The 18030-nt window shown below is 46.7% G+C and overlaps 1 protein-coding gene across 1 annotated transcript in view; it reads right to left on the reverse strand.

Annotated features, from left to right (window-relative positions):
• Window positions 1-2045: 2045 nt before the first annotated feature.
• The window catches only part of grid1b (glutamate receptor, ionotropic, delta 1b), a 250694-nt gene continuing 234709 nt past the window's right edge, over window positions 2046-18030 (reverse strand). The window contains 6 exon segments of the mRNA XM_023830787.2: window positions 2046-4595; window positions 7566-7608; window positions 7610-7704; window positions 9211-9451; window positions 15390-15556; window positions 16071-16266. Of these exon segments, the coding sequence (XP_023686555.1) occupies window positions 4173-4595; window positions 7566-7608; window positions 7610-7704; window positions 9211-9451; window positions 15390-15556; window positions 16071-16266 (1165 nt within the window). The 3' untranslated portion in view covers window positions 2046-4172.

An 18030-nucleotide genomic window follows, 5' to 3' on the forward strand; every position in this document is an offset into this window, starting at 1 on the left:
TTACCGCGTCCCCGCGCCGCGCGGCGTGCAGAGACCGCACTGCGCATTCCCGCCTGCCACACGCCGGCACCTGCTAATACGTCAACGCCGAAGAGGTGCAGAGATTAATTAATGTTTCCCCTCACACTCTCCAGAAAACAGGAACAATTACGAGATGTTTTACTGTCTGCTGTAAGAGATGACTTTGCTTTTATACCGAAACCAAGAAAAATCACGTTTGCTGATACTCTCGCTTAAGTAGGGCATTTCCTATTTACAAATAAATGTCGTCTTTCGTTACACGATCAATGAGAACATTATATTATTCCATAATAACACGCTGCTGCAGTTTCCATTCCAATTTATAGTTTATAATTAATTAGATCCTCATGTCTGCTGACTCCCACTGAAGAATGTGCAGAGAATGTCACATTGCATGTGTCTTTCCGGAACGTTCCAGCACATTCTCGAGGTGCAGGGGGAGTTATGTCAGTTACAGCAGGCAGTTTACGGTTAAATTTATCTCCAGTTCTGGAGGGTCTTAGGCCCGGATCATGTGGGACTTGCAAGACGAAGAGGTGCCGCGTGTGAAGCTTCTGTGAATGGTGGTCTACATTAAACACCACTAAATGAAAGGGAGCGCAAAGTCCAGACTAATACTGGGATGTGCTGATTGGGAGTAGCATTCCCTGCCAGCCTAAGTGTAAAACCCATGTTCCTGATATATCTCCACACTCTCCTTCACGTCTCAACCTCTCTCACAGCTTCTTTTTCAATAATTGGCATCTTCAGCCATCATGGCGATGTAGAAGGTCAGGGCCCTTCCTCCAATGCCCCCTCCCTCCATCACCCACAGCTTGGCAGGAACCTCTATCCACGGTAATTAGCAAAGTCGCGCGATAACTCCATGGCATTTATCTTCAGCAGGGACGCGCCCTCGGCTGTCCGTGCTGCCATCGCCAACGGCGCCACAACTGGTGGCACCGCAGCTCGGGTGCTGCTCGAAACACTGAGCGCTGTAAGGGCAAAGCTGGCGATCAGGCATGGGGGCGCATCTGGGCAGCTGAGCACTGCCTCTTCCGAACCGGCGTCTCTCCCCCCGCTGCTTATCTGCGGCGGCCGGGATGAAATGCGAGGGCTTCAAACAGTCAACGCCGTTTATGGTTACCGCAGGTAACCAAAGACAGCGACTTTACGCTCAACTGGGGGGGGGGATTCTCAGCGATAAGTGCATTCAGAGTCTAGTGAAGCACGCTCAATCAACAAAGAAATGCGCCTTATTTATGAGCCTGCAGGAAAACCTAATTTTATGGAATGTTAATAATGAGATCAGCTGGAACATTCTGGTCTTCTGTCATCCCAAAGTTGGGAGGACCAGCAGCAACGGAGATGTAATTAAGGGCCATGTGCACCCAACACAGAGGCTACGGCGATGAGCAAACAGGTTTTCATTTGCTGATTTCGTCTGCGATCGTTTCCTCGGTGACATCCCTGAATCACCGTTATCGCCAGTCTCTGGAGGGCAGTCTCTGTATTACATCGCCCCCTAAGGGTCACAGCAGGAACACATGATAAAGCATAAACGTAGCAAATTCCCCCCCTTAAACTCAAATTCCGCAGCTGTTGGGCATAAGCACACCCTGTCCTTTTCATTCTGTTCCAATAAGCTGTTTCATAGGATGGAAAGTTCTAGACTATATACTTTAAAGGCCTCCTAAGGCAGAAAATTTACCTTTCATGCCAAATAAAACTTTAGATTCCATTGTTTTTTTTTTCTGCACACAATCACTCAAATGATCCGTATCGTGTTGATTCTGTTCTCATAAGTTTACTAGTCAGTGCATTATTTTTTAAACACATTATAATTTATTATCATTTGTGCCATGAAAGCCTGCGAAAACACAACAGCTGACATTTCTAAGAACATGACAATTGTTGCAACGGATGTTGTTGTCATTGGCCTCTTCAGGAATCACCACTAAAATACTGAAACAAAATCCACAAACATTTTAGCCATATTTCTTTATTAAAGATTAAGAAACTCCAAGCAGCATATTCATAAATAAAATAAGAGTCTCCCTTAGATTTTCCAGACTACTGCGATGGATTTTGTATATTTTGGTGAATGTTTGAATATTTTTTTTTTCCAGATCAAGGGAACACGGGGGAGTAAGGCAGTGAGGATGCGGTCGAACCTACAGACACGTGGAAAGTCCCTTGGGGCGTCCGGCTCCTTCCAAAGCCGCTGCAGTGGTCACGTGTGGCGCAAACCAACTCGCTTCGGTTCACGTCCATAACGTGTCGCAATAAGCTTGGGCAGCGACCCCCCCGGAGCTGAATGAAACAGGCAGGAGCACGATGCACTCGCTTTGAACTACAATAGTCCCCTTTATTCTCACGTCAGTGCAGAGGCATTTCTGCTCTGCCTGTCTGTCCCACTGACATGATGCAAAAACACGAGCGTTTCATCTTCCGGAGCGTGACCCGAGGCAGTGGACGGACATTTAACGCAGGATGGTAGATCCCGACTGCGTAATGCAAACAATGAGTAATCACTCTCTTCTTATTAATACATCAATGGAGCTTTAGATGAATAAAGAAACACTAAAAAAAAAAACAAACCAACAGAAAAAAACGTCTGCAAGGCAAAATGTACAATTTGAAATAAATAACCCATACATAAACTAAGATGACATTTTAATTGCACTTATGAAACTATTGTTAAAGGTCATTGGTTTACTTTTTTTTTTTTTACTATTTTAGTTACTCAGCTACTACTGATTTGTATATTCAATCTGTTACCCACAGGAATTTGGAAAATGGATGGAAAAATTGTCATCTGTTAAGCATACCTTCTAAACTATATGTAAAAAAAAAAAACACATGGCAACCAAGTAAGACATTATTATTTAGCGTTTACAGCTGTTTTCTTATTTATCAATATAATCCCTAGTACATATCAAATGTCTCTCAGTTTTGTATTGACCTTTGTGGAGTTGCTAGCATTACGCAAGAGTGATTCCACGATTGATTTTTAAAATAAAGCTCCGTAAATAAACGATCTTGCAGTATACAGTACACAACTTTTGGGAAAAGTCTTCAGTATAAAAGGAACCCTTGTTCATTCCAGCTAATTTCTTCACGAATTGCTTGCTTTTAACGGTGTTGCATTTTTTTTTTCGGGATCTGGGCAAAACTTTTTCCCAATCGTGAATGAATTAGCTAGAATAGCCTGTACAACAGCACTCTGCGTAATTGTTGGCGTGCTACTTTGTGGCTGCGCGTCCTCTAGGACTCTACCTTTGGACCGTCATCAACATTTAGCAGTGAGGTTTCTGATTCTGGAATGACGAAACCTGTCTCACGATTGCACCAGAAGGGAAGGATCCACTTAAAACCAGCATATTATCAAGATGACACACATATTTGAATTAGGAGCTTCAGGAGGAAGAATGGGCTGTATTGGCTTGAAGCCACACTGCCTGACTTTTTGACAGCATAATTGAATGGACTTTAACAAACTGATTTGAAATTCAAATGCATAAAAACAGCCCCACGCCAGACTGATTTCATAAGCAAAGGCTTGCTATCTTCAATTCATCATCACCGATTTGCTCTTTTTGCGATGGGGAACAACAATGTAATATTTTTTATCGATCCATAATACAGTTTAGAGGAAACTAATAAAACAGAGTAAAAATATCTTCCTTTGATACTGAAGCAGAGATCCATAAATTTGATGGAAGTGCATACTGTTGGTGCTCCTCTTAAAGTCACTACAGCCTACTGTCATCTGATAATGATTTCATAGAGAGACGTTTTTCAGCTTGGCACTTAGAAAACAATCACAAGGAATTCGCTTCTTTATTTATATAGAACAAAATTTACAAAGCCATTCAAACAGTCGTTTTTTTGATAATTTTTTATCTCTTTTTGTTTTTTTAACTCAACTTCAAAAATTGAGAATATTCAAAATACACTTTTACCTCACTTCATTCTGTCAGTATTTACAGATATGTACACAGATAGTTATTCATTTTCTTTGTTTGTCATTTTTGAACAGGTAATAAAAATCTTTGCTCTTTTTTTTTTTTCTCCTTTTTTCCTTTCCCTTTTTTTTGGGGTGAGATGGGGTGGGTTCTTGCTCTCTTTCACCGGGACGAGGACAGAGGAGCCGGGGGTTATGGACGAGGTCAGATGGAAGTACTGTGCGTGGGCTCAATGGCTTCTGGGATGGGTCCTCCGGGAACTGACTGATATGACACTGGCATGGGCGTCTTGACGGGACTCTGGCGAAACAGGCCCCCGTTGGGGGATCTGTGCTTGCACTGCATGGAGGGGATGGTTGAGCTGCTCAGGGGCAATGGCAGAGTGCTCCCAGGGGTCTGCACCAGCGTCCGCCCCACCCCATGTGCCTGCTCTGGAAGGAAGGTGCTCACAGACAGCCCCGTGCCGGGGAAGTCCCGCACGGCCTCCAGCGGCAGGCTGGGCTGCATGCTGCCGATGTCCAGTGCAGAGATCTCGATAGACGGGGTGGGGATCTGCTTGTGAGCCATGTCCTCGTCCAAAAGGCTGTTCATACGCCGGTGTACCTGCTCCAGATTCACCTCCTTGTCCTAGAAGGCGAGATGGGGGGGGGGGGGGGGGGGAGGGACAGACAGGCTGAGATGGGCTTTTTCGGAAGGCGCTCAGGCTCTGAGGCTGCATGCATTTAATCGTAATCTCTGTCCTCTGCTTTGTTTTCGTGGTTTCGGCTCATTGGTCCGCTCGCTTCCGGGTCTGTACATCGCCACGACTTGTACGGATGCAGGCGCAGAAGGACCCAATTGGAGTTTCATTAAAGTTAAATAAGATTCTATAGGCCATGCTCCTGGAAATCAAACTTGGCCCTCGGAGGTTGAAGACGGCACGAAAAGAGCCCGCCGTTCTGCAAGGGGGGGGGGGGGACGGAGGCGGGAGCAGAACGGGACTGAGAGCATTGGGTGGGGGCCAAGCAACGCACTACCGGGACCGTGAAACCGCCACAGAGGATGGCCTTTTCCGGAAGGATCTGAACAACAGGGAGGACAGATCAAAGTCATTGTCATTAAGGAATGCTCTAGAAACAAACCTAACCAGGCGGGCAGCCGTGTGCTAAGAAGCTCTACCGTTGAGAAGGCAGAAGATTATTGGCTAAATGTTTGCAGATGTCTTTCTGCTGCTTGCTCAAGGGAAGCAAACCACGGGCCAGAGACCGGAACAGAATGATGGAAGTGCCTCAGACACAGACAAGGACCAAGAATGAACAACAAAATGGCGTAGGGGCGAAAGAAAGAGAAAAAAACGAAGAGGATGAACAGCCACCGATGCTAGTAACCCTCATGACCTCTGTAGACTAGGCTTTGCAGTCTAAGGGTTGCAGCATGTTCTCAAAGGTTCTGAGGATGAGCAGAACTTTGTTAGACATACAGTAACGGCATCTAACACCTGCACGGCTGTAGAGCGGCGAGTGTGCCCTAAAAGAACAGCGCCACGCCCTCGTCCTGCCCCAGGCCGGTCTGCGCCACATGATCTGGTGCCCGGCTGCAGGAATAGCCTGGTGCTCCTTAACCAGGCAAAATGCAGCATCGATTATCACAGTGCTATTCGCTGTGTGATTCACGTGGCCAAATCTCCAGGCGAAAGCTATATATTTTACAACGGCAACAAAGTGGTAATTATAAAAAAAATGGAAGAACAGCTGAAAATAACGAAGTAGAAATAAACAGAAGAGCCGGTAAGCAGATATAAATGTATACCAGATTACCTTTCAAGGGAAATATAATTTTTAAAAGAACAGAAGCTATTTCCCCTATATAGAGAAGACTGGCTAGATATTTGTACTTGATTTTCTTTTCAGATTTAAAAACTGCAGAAGAAGGGCTTTCTTCAGCTTGTTTTGATCCTCCCCCCCCTACAGACATTCAAAGGTGGACAGAAAACATGACAGATAAACAGATCTGAACCACGGAGAATGTGACGCAAATGGCAGGTGGGGACAATCAGGTACAACAAAACATCCAGGCTGACAACAGAAGAGCTAAAAATGTCCTCTTGTCAAGGACGGTAAACGTCTACAGTATATGCTACTCAGACATCTTGTCCCTACCTGGGCACCATGCGTCCCATGGGTGTAGCGGGGAAAAAAAAAAAAAAAGATGAATAACGGACGTGATCTTTAACGGCACTGAATATTATTAGCTTCACTGTGAATATTTCATGTGCTCCTAAATGACACAGTTAGGTAAGCATGCTTTCCATAGCATGACAGGATAATAGGTACCGATAAGATAATGGGCTCTGTGCCCATATGAAACGCTCCGTTCCCGCAATTTGGTGACACGGTGTGAAACTTGCATCAAGGCCGCTGGCAGGCGGAGGTCACCTTTCGCATATTCATATAAACTTTAAAGTTTCACACCCGATGTCTCACTAGGGGTTAGTGTCACCCTGTCATTTTCATGGCGCTGAAAATCGATCTCATCCGAAGGCTCGGATATCCCGCCACGTCGCCATTAGTGCTGTAATTGATTAAAGGTAAACTGGGGCAGGATCGCAGACAGCTTGTTCCGATACGGAGCGAAGGCCATCTAAGCTAGCCTTTCCTTATGCTATGAAAATGTAGCGGATAATAGATTCCTTTGTTCCATCTCTCTGAGTCATCAATAAAAGGTTTCAGGAAAACGACCATTTTATCAAAACCTATCAAGAATTTTTCTTTGCCTGCGTGCTTTTCCACAGCAACAACAAAAATACCATGTTGATAATACTATTATGATGATGAATATTGTCTGAGTTCGTCACCTTGCATGTGCACAGACAGGTGTGTCCACGGCAAGACGTATCTGATGTGCCCGTGGCAACATGTTTTAACTGAGAAAAAAATTGCGGAGGCTATGTTAAAACCATGGTAATACCATGTTAATACCAAGGCCATGGTAAAACTTTTGAAAAATATCCATGTTGACCCTTGATTATGATAATGATAATGATGATGATGATGATGATGAAAGTGATGATTATTATTATTATTAGTAGTAGTAGTATTATATTGTGAAATTTCTCATTTCTGACTTTGCTGAAACTCGCACTCTGAGCACAATCTGCACACACGAATATGCTTATTATGCGAGCCGTGTGAATGTTAGTGGCTTTCTAATGACATTCGGGGGGAATTACGAAGAGGAGCTGCCTCAGCGTGGCTAACGAGGGAGCCTCCTGCTGCAATTAGGTCGCCCTCCGACGCTCGTTTACCGCCATGCGCTCGGTTCAGGAGGGCAAAGAGATAGAGGTACAGTAGGATGACCCACCCCCGCCGGCCAGTGCACTGTTCTCTCACACACATGCCATCCATTTTCATGCATCTCACTCTACAACCTAAATACTGAAGCAAAACATGAAAAAATTAAATAGATAGATAAATAAATAAAAATTAAAAACTGAACAAGAGAGGAAGAATCTATCCACGTCACAACATCTCTGGGGGGCGGATCAGAAGACACTGGGACCTACAAGGACACCTGCACGTTTCTCCAGCACAAGCAACATCTGAGGAGGTCTAGTCTGACCTGTGTCAGTAGCTTCTGCTTCATCCCAGTCCCTCTCTCTCTCTGTCCAAATGTCCTTCCTCCCTTCCGATGAAGCAGTGGAAATATCACTATATGTCAATGGACCAGAAACCTTTGCCAGTCTGTAATCCTTAGTAACCTGCGCAAGATCATAAAGAATAGGGAGTAAAGAAATATCCACACGAGAGCGTCCACATTGACATACAGCCGCGTCCACACTGACATGTGTAAAGCAATGAAACGTCACAGGGTGGATTACTGGGGTTAATGGATCGGCTCGACATCATCTGCAGGACTCGTCGCCATTGGGACTCAATGGACTGATTCATGCAAGTTTCTCCTTTGCTCACACTTAAGTTTATGGATCCACGTCATGCCCTCTCCACCACACTGACGGTGCCTCTGGTGGTAGCTTATTTTAAAATGTTAATGGCGTACAAATGGATGCGCCGAAAGGAAGTGACGAGTAGCACGTCCTGTGCTACCGCTGGTACCTAAGGCATTGTGACATGCGAAACAAGGAAAAAAGAAAAATAGCTAGTAATCAAAACGAATATACTAATCGTTTTATTGTTTCATCGTGTTTCTTTCCAAACAAAGCAATACAAAATAAAACAGCACAGTCTTCTTTAAGTTCCGTCGGAATGCTTTTGGTAATAATTGATGCATATTTATTTTGCAAGGTTCGGAAGCTTTTGGTTCTGAAACTTGGTATGAAGCCAGAATATAGCAAGATCATTTGAAAGCAAAAAAGGCAATTTAAAAAGACGCACTTCACAGTTTAATTATCTCGCAATATTTGTCTATTGTTTCTCAGGAATCTCAACGTCGAGCGAAATATAAAATATGAAAACCTTAACAAGAGCAATTAAACCTTGTATATTACACAGCATGATTCATTATACAGGACTAGCCTTCTAAGTGAAAACCGACTGAATGTATTTAGCACGAAATACAAGACATCAGATTTTATACTCAGTTGTTCCCTTGATGACATTTTCAGGGTGGCATATTTTTGGACCAATTTAGCGACAGGTGGAGAACAGATGAAGTCCAAAGACTGCATAGCCCCAGACATTAGGACTGTTTGTCCCATTGTAGATGCTCATGACATTTATCTGTAAACACGCTGTGTTTCAGGCACAGCACACTTTATGAATGACCTCCAGATAATACGCGCAATTAGCTAGTGAGGGAGGGGCACTGCTAGCTTGGCAGGCAGAATCAGTGATTCCATCGCGCTCCCGCATGTAGCCATGCGAATCGCAGCTGTAAATGATTTATAAACCGCATACATTAAGAATACAACCGTGGATACATTATTTTTTTACCCTGAGCAAAGAAAGCCACGTCTGAATTATTAACTGTAAAAAAATGTTTCCTGAATGTTCTGCAGAACTTAAAATGGAAATGCTACAAAAATCGCAGGGAACTTTATAACCCTGCTTGGCCTGCAAAGGAATGATTGTGTAAAGAGCAAAGGGGCGGGGGGGGGGGCAATTTTGATTTCGCCAGAACACACCTATAACTGAGTGTACTGGATCTCTACTAAATCAGGGCTGGCGTCTGCGGCTGGATCCGTAAAGTACAGTGTGGCAGTGTCTTCCCCCCGCGGCGGCCTCCTGGCTGCGCCGGGCCCGGTCACCTCTTTGGGCTGCTCTCGCCGGCACCGATTGCTGCTCCACCACATCTCCAGGGCGGCCACCAGGCAGGCCAGCAGCAGGCCTGCCGCCAGGATGCAGAAGACGCCGGCGAAGCTGTGCAGCTTCAGGGCGCGGCCGTCGGGCTGCGCGTGCGCGTGGCTGTCCAGGTCGCAGCGGCCCATGCGGGGCCACCACTTCTGCTTCAAGATGTCCAGGTCCCCTTTCTCCTGCAGCTCCAGGATCCTGCAGGAAATGGCCACAAGGGGGCATAGCCATTAAGGAATTTGGATTATCTATCTATCTATCTGAGCTTCCACAATCACACATTTGGGGGGCAGGGGGGTGCAGAGTCATGTGACGAGCCCCTTAAATCATTTTGTAATATTTTGTCTCTCACCCTGACTGATCAGATCATGGATCACGCCCTCGGGTTCCGATTTATAAACCCTGCTCTCGGCTCCGCCGTTGTTAGAACCCAAAGTGTTCTGGTCCGTTCCCTCTTCACACTCATTCAGAATCTGACTAAGCAGAGAATGCCAGCAAGGAACAGGAGGAGCATATAGAGCCGGCTCATATGCAGATATTAATCTGCTCGTGTATTTTGAGGGACAGGGCCATGCTGGCAAAACGCTGTGTGTAAATACGCCTGCGGTGACATCGGCTGGTGTAGGTCTAACCCTACAGAATGAAACTGCAAGAGGTGACATTATTCAACACGCTGCCCATGAGTCTGGAACCTAAGCACCATTCGTATGAATAATTTTTATGAATATGTTGGTGCATGTCATGCGACTTGTTTATGTTTGTGCAGAGCGATTTTCTGCCTTTGGTGCTTGGGCAAAACTTGCATCAAGAATTTCCAGACAGCCGGATGAACTGATCCAGAAATAAAATTAAACAAACACGTTAAGCTTTAGAGGAATGGCATTGTTCACTGAGGCATGCCCTGCCGCTTGATGGAGGTCAAAGGTCGTCAGGTGAGGACAACCAATGATTTATAAAAGTTCTGCATCCGCACTGGTTCTGATTCAGAGCTCCAGTTATGTCAGAGAGGGTCGTGACTCTGCCGATCCCTTCATGGTCTGATGCTCTGTTTAATTTAAAATGCCCGTTTTTTCATTTTAGAGTCTTACCACATAAATTTCAGTGCAGCTTATGTATTATTATTATTATTATTATTATTATTAAAACCCCCCAAGGGTTCAGTGATGACTGGGTGACATGTTTTCTCCTGAGAAGGAAGCACTTGAACTGCAGTGACACTCAATGCTGCTGGGTCTTCATTAAAGTCACGAGATTTGATCATAATATTTGGAATGGATGGGGGTGGGGGGGGGGGGGGCGGTCTCCCTTTTTCCCTCTGCTAGGGACTCACTTTATGTAAAGAAGCACTTTATTGAGTATGAAGTTTTGCCATTTATAACTCCAACAATGAAATTAATTAAATGTCAACTTCTGTAGTCCGTCACCGCTGTAAATTTGAAACGAAATAAACAAGAACGGTACAAAACGACTTCTTAATTAAAGTGGAAAATGGGCTTCCAGAAAACGCCATTATGAAATGGCGCCCTTCAGGCAAATACCACAGTCACTCGCAATTTCTAAAGAAGGAACAAAAAAAAAACGACAGGAATCTTCCGGGGATACAGACGGTAAAACTGGGTAGATGGAGGAGATTCAGAATGACGAATCCCTTGCTTTAGCGGGTGGAGACCATGAAATGAAACTCTCGCCATCTCCCATTGTGTGAAAACATGCTAGCAGGACATTCCAGCCATCATCTGGTACCTGGAGTGAGGTAGGGGGGCAGGGGGGATGGGGGGGATGGGGGCACCATCTTGCTGACCAGCCTCGCTACCTCCCATGATGCACTTCTGCATGCAGAGTGGGCTGCACCGGCGACAGAAGCCGGCTGGGAGAAGATGAGAGGAGTTAAACACTCACCCTCTGTGATGTCCCGTAATTTATCAGAACGAGAGGAGACCGGCCTCTCAGAATCAGCTGCAAGGCAAAGGCGCGCCCCGAAGCCAGCAATGCATTGTGTTAAAACGATGCTTTTTGCCACTAAAACTTCATGGTTGTTTCCATCCAAATCCAATGGCTGGCAGACGAACCTCGCCAAGTGATTACCTTAACGAGCCATATTTTCAAGTGATCTCTGTCCCGAATCAATCAAACCCTGCAGTTACTGCTTCCTTCACAACATATATATGTATTTGCAGGCAGATTAGCAGCTTTTACTGGGACCCCCCGCCGCTTAATGACAGCTAAGTGAATCCCACCAAAACCACCCGCTGTTGGTCCTATCTGGAACATACCAAGACGCAGCTAGGGAGGTGGCCAATCAAGAGTGAGCTTCGCTGTGAAGCTAATTAAAATTCCTCAGGTGAACTTATAATGCCTGGTGGACAACATAAGAAAAGTTAAAAAAAAGCCTGTCCTACGCCTGCTGTGAATAATTTGAAGGATTATTATCTCTAATAATTTGCTAAATTCTTCAAAAGCGCTGAAAATGCCTAATAGCAAGCGACAGATAAACCACACCCACCAGCCATCTCAGGTCAAGTCTGGAAAGGAAATGTGAATCCGTACATACATGGGCATATTCAGGGGTGGGACTACAGTCATACTGGTCCCACCTCAAAACTGATTGGCTTTCGCAGTGCCCCTCCCCTGTCACTCACCAATTCAAAACATATGATTGGCTAATGATAAGGCTGGCCCCTCTGTATAAATTAAGTCCCCTCTTACGCTTCCCACCTTAAAAATCATAGAATTGCCCCTACATACAAAACAAATAGAGCTATTATGTAAATATAACCTGTTTGGCACCTTCCTAGCTGTTCTCAGGACAGCGATTCATTGCAAAGATGTCTGTGTGCAAGGAACCCCGCCCACATCCTCAAACTCGAACGTTACTCACTTCAATTGGTTGATTCAGATCATGTTCTCTTTTAATTAACTTTCTAGTGTCGGTTACTTTCACAATGGGATAAATTTATCGTGGAGAGGATGAGGAGGACTAAAAGCTGACACAAATGGTAACAGGCATTTGGATAGACTGCTAAACGAAGGAAAGTGTCATGAAAATCCACGAAAGGCCCATCTATTGCATGTAACATCCCCCCCCCCCCAATTCTGCAGTAGGCGGTTTGCGGCGTCATGTTTCCTCTCGCTGCATCTAATGCGACGGTGAGGCTGTGCGGATCCCGCGCGGAACCGCGGCCAAGGCCTGCTAGGCCGGACTTCGGGTGTGAGTCGAGTCAGGTGTGACGGACCCACAAGCCCACAGCAGTCACACCGCAGCCTGAGGAAATCGACCGGCGGTGATAAGGAAGGCCAAGCTAATCAGACATGGCACCCAGGGAGTCGGACTGAAGCAGCCAGAGGCACCAGAACGTCAGCGGTTAGCGTTAGCGTTCATTCACGGTTTGCTGATAAAGGGCAGGAGCCAGCAAGCGTCATGGGGTTGCAGCAGCAGGACGGGACTCAAACCACAGGGTAAAGGAGATTTCCTGTCTTACTATATCAGCTATTGTAGTAATTGTGCCAAAATGACAGGATTGTCATTGACTTCTGACAAGAAAATCAGCAACGCGGATGGTAATATAAATTGATTTTCCAGTAATATATGGGTTCTCAGTAAAACTACCGGTGTTATGAGGTACTATTACAACTACAAATGTGTGCTTTTAAAAGCTCCAGCTTAAATGACAGCAGAGATGTCCGACAACGCGTGTGAACTGGTGTATCCGTCCTTCTCTTTTCTATTCCGCCTTTCTCCTTTTGCGCTGGCCCAGGGCGGCTGGCTGGAATGGATGGCCCTTGGTCCTGAGCTGATCCCGCAGCACCAAACTCACCCCCGGAGCCTGGTACCCGGCAGCAGAGGGACGCACTGCTGATGGGATGTCATGGAGACCGCGGCTGGCGCACTGACACACGACAGCATGGGGAGGCTTCCCATTTAACACAGATACTGGAGTCTCAGCAGTCACTGGCTATATGTTGCTGGGCAGATCGCCACAATCAGTTTTGAGGACCCCCCAACCCCCCGGCATTGGTTAATGACGATATGCAGAGCTCCATAAAAGGTCCAATCCATTCACAACTCATTTAGATCAGGTGGATGGTCCCCCTACGTTACTGGCACTCAGATTCATTCGGGCAGACGGCCGATCACATGTGAAATGGACTGTTTACACTCTTCTGGTTTTCCGAAAGCCATGCCATTCTGGAAGGTTTATCTCAGCAGCACATACGTACGATGTGCCTGCCAGGCCGTGCCATTCGCTGGCCCGGCGAGTAGGGGGCGGGACAACAGCCGGCCGGGACCAATCATGTTTTCCGGTACAGCCCATCAAACCGACGGCGTTGCTGCATTTCAGTGCGTTTCTAGGGCAACGGCTAATTCCTGCCGCCACATTAAAGGTGGATACGACAGGCCTGCCACGCAGCCCGGATGAGTTCATTAATGCAAATTAAGAGGGTGTGATTAAATTATATGAAACGGCAACTTCCAATATGGCTGCACATAATCCAAATGAATAGCGGGCTGGACGCGATCCAGGTGCTTTTATGATGCCGTGTGGCATCAGGCTTGAGGAGCATCCCAGAGGGGAGGAGCCAGATGAATGAGCGGTGTCTGCCCCCCCCCCCACTCAAGGAATGGACCAGAGTACGGCGCTAAGGGAGACCCAGCCCCGCATCGCAGCACCATCAGAGCCCGGCTCCCTATCAGAGCCACATGGCAAATTGCACAGCATGTCCATTGCACTGAGAAAACACCCTTGTGCTCCTCACCTTGTCACCCGCCTCGAGAAACGACCACAGCCAACGACCAAAAGCGTGCTGTGATTCTCCCAGGGCCGCTCAGACACATGGGTCTGAGTACTGTGCTTTTTTCCCGTTTTCGTTTTACTTTAAGGTGGAAAAAGCCCCCCTCTCCTCTTCATATGAAACTGTTATTTACACCTACAGAATTACCATGAGATGCAAGGTACAGGCAGTCCGCGGGTCAAGGATGTCAGACTCATCAACAACTCGTACATATCAACAGACTGCCATAAAGCCTACTATATTTAAAAATCATATTAACGAACGAATGTACTGTACTAGTTTGTGACGCTCATGAAAACGTAACGTGGCTTAAGCAGTCTGTCAACGAGGTACAGTATGGTATCGTATGTAGTTTCTTTTATTATTGCTGTGTTTCCATTATTATTCTTATTATTCTTATTATTATTATGTACTATATTATTATTTTTCCGACTAACCTACAAGTTTGACTGAAAGACTGGCTTAAGCAATGGATCTCGTTTGTAAACAGGGGACTGTCTGTACATAATTTCCAGAAAATTCCTGGATCAGCCTGTGAGTGGCATGGTTACTGTCTGGATGAAGAACAGTTGGAATTTGCAATCTTTCTGTGACACGGCGGGCAAAATTAAATGACTGTTCAGTGCAAGTTTTATTTGACTAAACGCTGACTACATGAGCAAAGCAGGAACGCTACATGCAACGGCGTTGAACTTTTGACGCTGAGATGCGTGAACCTGTCAGTGCAGGAAAACATGAAAGAATCAGGACAGAGATCCAAAAGAAGAATGGAAAATAAAACTGCTGCCTAGTGCTGAAGCAGTGAAAGGAGAGAAAGGGGAAATGAGGGAAAGGTGACCGAAGATATACAAAGCAGCCCCCTTCCACGGAACAGTCAGCGTTTCAGCACGAGGCCCAGCAGCCAAAAGCGGGACTGGACTGAATCCCAGCAGAACTTCTGAGGTCCGGTCATACACATCTGTCGGTGCTGAGTGGACACTCTGCAGATCTTCCTCGCATGATTCCCATGCATGTCTCAGCTCGCTTTCATAAGCGGCCACCGAGAGAAGCTGCCGGAACACTTTCCTTGTCTGTTTTTACAAAGGCCTTTCAGCTGAGGCTCTTGGTCCCTTAGTTGGGACAGTACCGTTGGGAAAAGGGGAGGGGGCGGAGCTAGAAGAGCAGCGCTTTGGTAAGCTGCCGTGGGACGGAATCGGGATTTGCGAGTATCTTATACTCCCAGATGCAGCGGGGCCACGCGGTTTAGTCAAGCTGAGCTCGAGCGGATTCTCAGTTAAAATCCCGAAAACTACATGGTGGAGAAGCTGGGCAGGGCAGAAGGACAGCAGGAGCAGGAGGCACTCACTTCTGAGAGAAGAGATCGCGGTAGGGGCTGCCGTGTTGCATGGCGATGCCGTAGCCCTTGCTACTCATGCTGTTGCCTGTCACCATGATGGTGCAGTCGTCGTCAGTGAGGGCCGCGTACTCCACCACGGCCATGTCCCACAGGAAGGCGTAGGACCCTTTCTTGGCCTGCAGTGGGGATGCAAGAGGAAGCTCACGTCAGTTTCCGTCAGCAACATGAGAATGGGTGGTACGACCGAGAGTTCCGGATCAATGCGCTTACCTGGCTGCATTTCTGCGCCCGTTATTTTTACAACATTGCACAGAAACAGAAAGAGGGACGGAGGGCCTCATTGTTGGGGTGGGAGCAGGCAGCCTCTGTCTGCGGAGGATCGATCTCCGCTAATTTGGGATAACGACTCATCCGCTTAAAAGTATTGAGCCGAATGGAGCAGGAAAGTGAAACGCCTCTGCTGCCCTGGGACCAGGGCTGCTTTTGACCAGAAATTACTTGTTTTTTGGACTTACTTTGTGCTGCGAACGGGAAAGGAAAACCTACCCCAAGCCCAGGGGCAAAAGTTGAGTTTTTTAAATGGTATGGCTTAAGAAAATCATGCACCGGCCCAATACGAATGCTCATCTTGGCGTATCAGTACCACCAGGCTCGCGGTTGTCCTATTACCCCGGCATCTGCCCGCCTTACCTTGCGGATGCCCTCTGAGGGGTTCGAGACCGAGTTCTCATGCCCATTGTTCTTGCTGATGGTCCTCCAGAGCTCTGCATACGTGCCGTCCTGCTCCAGGGGATTGGTGCCCTTGGCCCGGAAGTAGTCGTAGACCGCGGAGTCCCGGACGGTGCCGTAGGACAGGTCCATCTGTTTGGCCAGGTCCTGGAAGGTCCTGGTGGGAAGGCCAAGAGGAGAGGGAACATGGTCTGCGATGGTGGCACAGAAAGGCAAATGCAATGACCTAGATGCCAGGGGCAGCTTATTACAAGACAGTGGAGTCCTGCTTTCTGATTAGCCAATCAACTTTTTAGCCAGTCGTCTGCTCAACACAGGGCCGTATGTTGACCTTCGTCAGAAACTACAGAGTGTGTTTACAGAAGCTGGTGCAGATTAACATCGAGGTAGCCAGCGCAGTTTCTGGGTCACTGCACATTAATTATCTGCAGAGAATTACAAGAGCGACGTGTTTCAAAGCAGCCAAGAAGCATGGCTTTAGCCTGGATCTCAAGATAAAAAAAACAGCTAAAAATAAAACAATTAAATACGACACGGGCCTCCATCCAGAGGAAAGTACAAGAGTGACTAGACGAGCTCTCTGTTTTGCAAAATGACGCCCTTTCAAGTGGGAGAAGGGCAGGCCTGGGCTCAGATCACGGCAGACACCTATCATTAAGGCACTCACAGCTGCAGGAAACAGAGCTGCCTTCGGCGTTTACGGATCAAGGCTACGTCATTCCCTGTTTGGCCTCAGACACAGCGAACTTACCAGACAAACTTGCTGACCCTGGTCTCTTTGACACTCTATACGGTACATACTGAAAGATGACCTTTTTTTTACACAGCTGAAGTTTGCTCAGTACCCAAGCAGGGCTTTAATGACTCAGGCCCCGTATCACTTTAGCCAGCTGTAACGCGGCTTTGTGTGATGCCGGCGATAGCAATCACAAACAACACTCCCCCATAATTCCCTTGCGGAGGGACCATCTAACAATTCCCGCCCTGGGTTAAACATTTTGATTCATTGCATAAGGTTGGAAATATTATGGAATATTAATGCGTTCTTTAATTTATGAGCTGGGCTATTCTTGCAATTAAGTGAAAAAGGGATTAATTATTATTGTCCAGGCTTTATTAATTGGCCACGGCTATATGCACAAAGATGATAAGGCGGAATGGGACACCCGGAGAAAACTTTACCAAGGTGAAACCAAGATGGTGGTGCAGAAAGGAAACAGGAGGTTTGCTCCTCAGAGATGCTGTCCGAAATAAAAGTGCTCAGATCCATATCTCAGTTTAGCGATGAATTTAGTTTGGCGGTATGTGATATGACCGACAGCTAGCACCCCGCCCTGTCCTCAGGCGGGTCGCTTTCCTCCAGTTAGACTCTTGTTGGCTGTGCGAGAATGCCCCCCCCTCCCTGTTCTTGCCGGGCAGGATTCAGTGGCGGGCAGCCACATCTCATCCCGCTGGCCCCGCCGCCCACAATGCTTAGCGGCGGAACTAGCGCTAGTCACATTTGCATAATGCTACACTCCCTTTGCATGCATTTTTACACCATGAATGTGTTTTGCATACATATGCAGCCCATGATTAGCTGACCTTGCATCACACCTTGCTCATCCTGTATTCAGCTTCCTGTCCTGAGGCAAACAGGGCCCTACACTTGACATGCGACATATAAAGGATATTAACCCAATCGATCGTTGACGATAAGCTAACGCCATTCGGGGCTCCCCTTGGTCTTACAGGTAACTTGAGGTGAGGCCGCGCTTTGCCGGCACCTGTAATGGGACCCTCCATGTGTGAGGTTCCTGAGTTGGCCAATGGACAAGCTACCTCATCATCCTTGAGTGACACTTGCAACTTCTAACCAAAAAAAAGTTACTTTTAGAAGATATAGCTCCACTTGGGTTACTGCTAACATTCAAATGAGCTC

Source organism: Paramormyrops kingsleyae, chromosome 20, assembly GCF_048594095.1.
Source record: "Paramormyrops kingsleyae isolate MSU_618 chromosome 20, PKINGS_0.4, whole genome shotgun sequence".
In the NCBI taxonomy this organism is placed as follows: Eukaryota; Metazoa; Chordata; class Actinopteri; order Osteoglossiformes; family Mormyridae; genus Paramormyrops; species Paramormyrops kingsleyae.